Source organism: Octopus bimaculoides, chromosome 1 (assembly GCF_001194135.2).
Source record: "Octopus bimaculoides isolate UCB-OBI-ISO-001 chromosome 1, ASM119413v2, whole genome shotgun sequence".
Lineage (NCBI taxonomy): Eukaryota > Metazoa > Mollusca > Cephalopoda > Octopoda > Octopodidae > Octopus > Octopus bimaculoides.
This window is the reverse complement of record NC_068981.1, coordinates 18,896,749-18,902,197: the sequence shown is the minus strand read 5'-3', so window position 1 is coordinate 18,902,197 and position 5,449 is coordinate 18,896,749. Positions and strand designations below refer to the sequence as shown.

Sequence of the window (5,449 nt, the reverse complement as noted above, 5' to 3'; positions counted from 1 at the left end):
ACACAGTGAGAGAGAGAGAAACAGTGAGAGAGAGAGAAAGAGATGCAGTGAGGGAGGGGGGAGAGAGAAAGAAACTCAGTGAAAGAGAGAGAGAAAAAGACACAGTGAGGAAGAGAGAGAGAGAAAGGCAGTGAGAGAGAGAGAGAGAGAGAGAAAGAGACACAGTTAGAGAGAAGGGGTGGGGGTGGGAGACAAAAAATAACAACACCAACAACAAGTGAAGGAAAGATTTTGTAAAGAATCTATTTTATTTGTTCAATTTCTCTTTTGTGATAAAAATTAATTTAATCTGAAGAGAGAAAAAATAGAAAAGACGAAAATTTGCACAGCTCCAAATCAATCTATTGTGATTATAACATTTCAGCGGTGTGGATTTCACAACATCTCATTACTAATGAAATTTCTTGCATGATTTTTTCTAGTTATGCAATAGAAATTGCAAAGGAGATGTGTAGATTGTGATTGAGAATAGGAAACAATGAAATTGTCCTCCTGGGAGGTTCTAATGTATTCAAAAAATGTCAATTTTAATAATAGTCTAATGTAGACATTTACAAAAATACAAATCAGTTATGTATGCCATTAAAGCGAGAGGCTGGCCATTTCTGGTGGAGGAAAAACCAGAAAGACTAACATTTAGAAAAACTTCCCAGCGTTGTAGTCGCTGTATCTTACTATAAAATGTTTATGCGTTACAGAAATATTTAAATATTTTCTGTAGTTTACATTCTTCCAACACAGCAGTGATTAACAGTTAAAAGCAAACTGATGCACTTAGAACAGCTTGGACACTTAACTATATTCTACACAAGCACGAGATGACTACTATCGATATTTCTGCTTTTTCATTTTGCTGTTCTCCTTCAATAAAATAGATTTATTAGAATGGTGTCAAAACTACATTGTGCTGAAGATTTTGTAGGATCCTCAGAATAATTGGAGTTCGTTCTTCAATAAACATAAAAAATGTTATTCAAACTATGGCAAACTTTAGTACATTGTTGTAGAGGTTGGTGAATTTCCTGTAAGATCTTAGAAAAAACACAAACAGATATTTTTTGCTTAAAATGAGAAAACAGATGGCCAAGTTGACAAAGAACCAAAGAGTCAACAGAATGGTTAATGGTTCATGGTTCATCTTCTGTTGCAGCTGCTACATGTTTTTATAGCCATTATATTTATTTGTCAATGGGCAAATCCACCTAGTCTACATTATTGTTGTATTTTAGCCCTGTGGGTCAGTTCAATAATCTTATCTTGCTGTTAAACATAGTTTATCAAGAAATATATGACTCAATGTGTTCTTTTCATTTAAGATGGTAGAGTGACATCCTCCTCCTCCTCATCATCATCATCATCAAAATTTAACATCCGTTTTCCACACTGACATGGGTTGGATGATTTGATGAGTGCACCAAGATAAGTGCACCAAGATGAGTGCACCAAGACAGTTTGATGGGTGTACCAAGCTTCACTTTCTGTTTTGGCAGGGTTTCTACCGTTGGATGCTCTTCCTAACATTAACCATTTTACAGAGTGGACTGAGAGATTTGCATGTGGCACCAGCCGCAGTGAGGTCACCAAGTAACTTGCAGGACAAGACTTTTCAGTTAATGGTGGGGAGGAGCACTGAGGGAGGTGGTTTTGTGGCAGGTTATGAGAGGTCAGAGTATGGACAGAAACTGGTGTCATGCAGTAGAGGTGATACAAGGCTATCTCAGTTGGAGAGAAGAGAGAGAGAGAGAGAGAGAGAGAGAGAGAGAGAGAGAAAGAGAGTGAGTGGAGAGGGAGAGAGTGAGTGGAGAAGGAGAGAGTGAGTGGAGAAGGAGAGAGTGAGTGGAGAAGGAGAGAGTGAGTGGAGAAGGAGAGAGAGAGAGAGTGAGTGGAGAGGGAGAGAAAGAGAGGTGGGACAAGATGTTGAAGCTGTGATGGGGTTACAGGGAAGCGTACATAGTGAAGTGAACCAGGGATTGAGTAGAATGGGTGGGTAAGGTTGCAAGATTGTGAAAGGAAAGTGTGAGATAGAGGGGAGGGGAGGGAATGTAGTTTGTGGACACAGGTAAAGAGAGAGGTGGGATGTTAGGAGATTATGTTGTGGGGAAAAGATTTGACAGGGACATATATTGTGTAAAGTTAAGTTCCTGAGGGAGAGCGGAAGATAGAAAGAAGTGGGATACACAGAGAGTGGAGGACATGGGTGGAAGCAGGAAAGTGTTGGGAAGACGGGATATAGGGAAGAGGTTTGTCTGGGACAGATTGTATGCAGGGGTTTGGAGGGACATAAAGAACATGCTTTTATGCCCTCAATTATACTTAACTGGATGTATCTTTTCAAGTACAGCAAATTGTCAATCATCTCAGTCTTTTGTCCTCACTTCCATGAGGAACAACATCTGAAGATTATCTTTCACTATTTTGTCCCACATCTTCTTAGAGCTTCCCCAAAATTTAAAGATCAGCACTTCTTTGTACAGCTGTCTTCATCCATATACATCACATGACCGTATCAGTGTATTCTTCTCTGATGCATTTTATGCCCAATTTTTCTATTGAAACATTTACACTTTGTTGAACATGCACACAAACATTGAACATATAGGGGAGCATGCAGCTTTCATTTCTTTCAAGCCTTCACATATCCTCAGCATTCGCAGACATGATTCAATAATATGTAGCATAGCTGTCTAATATGCCTTTCATTCTGATGAAGAGACCCTCTGTTATGAATAAAGTGTCATTTAAGGATTATTTGACTGCTATTTCTAGTGGATCTAGTGACCATGTAGAGGCTCTCAGAACATACCATATCTGATATAATATTGTAATGAAAGTGGTAAGCAGTTCAAATATGCTTGAGGCATATTCAAGCCCGTAAGAAAACCATTTACTGTATTTTGTCACCTAAAAATTTTTTGCTGTAGCCAGCTTGCAGTGTCCCTAACCAAACTACAGATGCATGCATTTTGGAGTGGTTATCTCCTCTTCAGCACCAGAAACCAGAAAGGCAATGCTGCAAAACGACAAGAGAGAGAGGTCACTCTAATTATATTCTTATCATAGTACTATTGCTGGTTGCACTAGCCAGCAGCTTACCATAAATAAAATATGGATTAAAAGCACTAAGTAGTGATGCTTATGAACACAAACCTGTTACTAATTCAAGTAATCTTCAGACATATTCATTCCATATTTTACCTATGGTGAGCTGCTGACTAATGCAATCAGCCATGGTACTGTGATGAGAATATCATAAGAGTGACCTGTCTCTCTTGTTAGTTTGCAACATCTGGTTTCTGGTGTTGAAGGGGGGTAACCACTCCAAAATGCATGCATCCACCAGTCTGGTTAGGGAAAGCTACAAACTGACTTTGTGTGTTTACACCTATCTGTCAACAGCAAGAAACTTTCTCCAGTAAATGACTTCCTTATGGGTTCAAATATTTCTCAAGTGCATTTGAACTGGTAATAAGTTTCTATTTATACACATCAATGCTTAGTGCTGTCATTCCATATTTTATTTAGGGAGCTGCCAACTAATACAACCAGTCATTGAAAGATTTCAGGAATATCGTAAGAGGGACCTGTGTCTCTTGTCAGTTCACAGTGTTTGTCTTTCTGGTCTCTGGTACTGGAGAGGATATAACTACTCCAAAATGGATGCATCCACCAGTCTGGTTAGGGTACACTGTGAACCTCTTCAGCAAGAAATTTTCTCCATGTCAAAATTCAGTGAATGGCTTACTTACAAGTTCAAATATGCCTCAAGCATGGAATAGCTAGCTCGTAAAATTAAAATGCAAGTGGCTGAGTACTTCACAGACACAAATACACTTAATGTAGTTCCCAGGGAAATTCAGCTTGACACAGAATGTAACAAGGCTGGCCATTTTGAATCACTAGTAGAACTCGCTTTCACCAGCTGAGTGAACTGGAGCAACGTAAAATAAAGTACCTTGCTTAAGAACACAATGTACCACTGGAAATTAAACATATGACATTATGATCATAAGCAAAATACTCTAACCAATGAGCTACATGCCTTTATACACATACATATGATCAATGGCATTTAAGCCAGGACCCTTCTGTCCTTTATCATTATCATCATCGTTTAACGTCCGCTTTCCATGCTAGCATGGGTCAGACGATTTGACTGAGGACTGGTGAACCAGATGGCTGCACCAGGCTCCAATCTGATCTGGCAAAGTTTCTATAGCTAGATGCCCTTCCTAATGCCAACCACTCCGAGAGTGTAGTGGGTGCTTTTACGTGCCACCGGCACGAGGGCCAGTCAGGTGTTACTGGCAACGGCCATGCTCAAGTGCTGTTTTTTATGTGCCACCTGCACAGGAGCCAGTCCAGTGGCACTGGCAACAACCTCGTTCACATGTTTTCTAATGTGCTACCGGCACAAGCGCCAGTAAGGCGACGCTGGTAACAATCACGCTCAAATGGTGCTATTTACGTGTCACTGGCACAGAAGCCAGACAGCTGCCCTGGCAATGATCCTGCTCAGACAGTGCTGTTAGTGCTCCACTGGCACAGGTGCCAGTCATCGAATATGGTTCAATTACGATTTCGATTTCGATCTCAGAACTTAATATTAATATATCCAACAGTAGTTATTATCAAATATGTCCCTCCATTTCGAAGTCAGTTAGATGTGATTTCTAGGAGATCAAGCGACTTCTTCAGAGATACCATGTTCCATTTTATAGTTAATTTTCCCCTTTCCATTGCAGACAGGAATTATCAAAATACAGAGGAATTTTGCAAAAGATATAGAGCTTGAGAAAAAACTACTTGAAGAAGTAAAAATGAAACGTGAATTTCAAATTAGAGGTTTGTATATTTTTCTTTCCTTTATATATACATATATGTGTGTATGTGTATGTATGTGTGTGTGTGTGTGTGTGTGTGTGTGTGTGTGTGTGTGTGTGTATATATATATATATATATACACACACACATATGATGTAAGTAGGATAAAATCTAAATTGTGTCCTCTTGAAGCACTCTGCTTATTCCAGTATTACAATCCTGTATTTATTTGTTCCATTGTTGTATTGATGTGAGGTACATATTAGAGCTGAAAATTCTGGAAATATTGTTTGCAGTGTTATATAATATAACAAAAATGAGACATATGTAATGGTGAATACATAATGCCAAAAAATCTTCCAGCTTCCTGCTTTGTTACATATATGCATATGTGCGTGGGCAAGTGTCTTGTACTATAGCCTCGGGCCGACCAATGCCTTGTGAGTGGATTTGGTAGACGGAAACTGAAAGAAGCCCATCGTATATATGTATATATTTGTATACATGTTTGTGTGTCTGTCTTTGTCCCCCCAACATCACTTGACAACTGATGCTGGCGTGTTTAGGTCCCCGTAACTTAGCGGTTCGGCAAAAGATACCGACAGAATAAGTACTAGGCTTACAAAGA

The 5,449-nt window shown here is 39.3% G+C and overlaps 1 protein-coding gene across 3 annotated transcripts in view; it reads left to right on the top strand.

Annotated features, from left to right (window-relative positions):
* Positions 1–5,449, top strand: part of LOC128247021 (leucine-rich repeat and coiled-coil domain-containing protein 1-like) — a 797,355-nt gene that overhangs the window by 406,803 nt on the left and 385,103 nt on the right. For all 3 annotated transcript variants that reach the window (XM_052965583.1, XM_052965578.1, XM_052965575.1), the window contains exon 6: positions 4,743–4,842. In XM_052965583.1, coding sequence (XP_052821543.1) covers positions 4,743–4,842 — 100 coding nt within the window. The remainder of the gene's footprint in view (positions 1–4,742; positions 4,843–5,449) is intronic.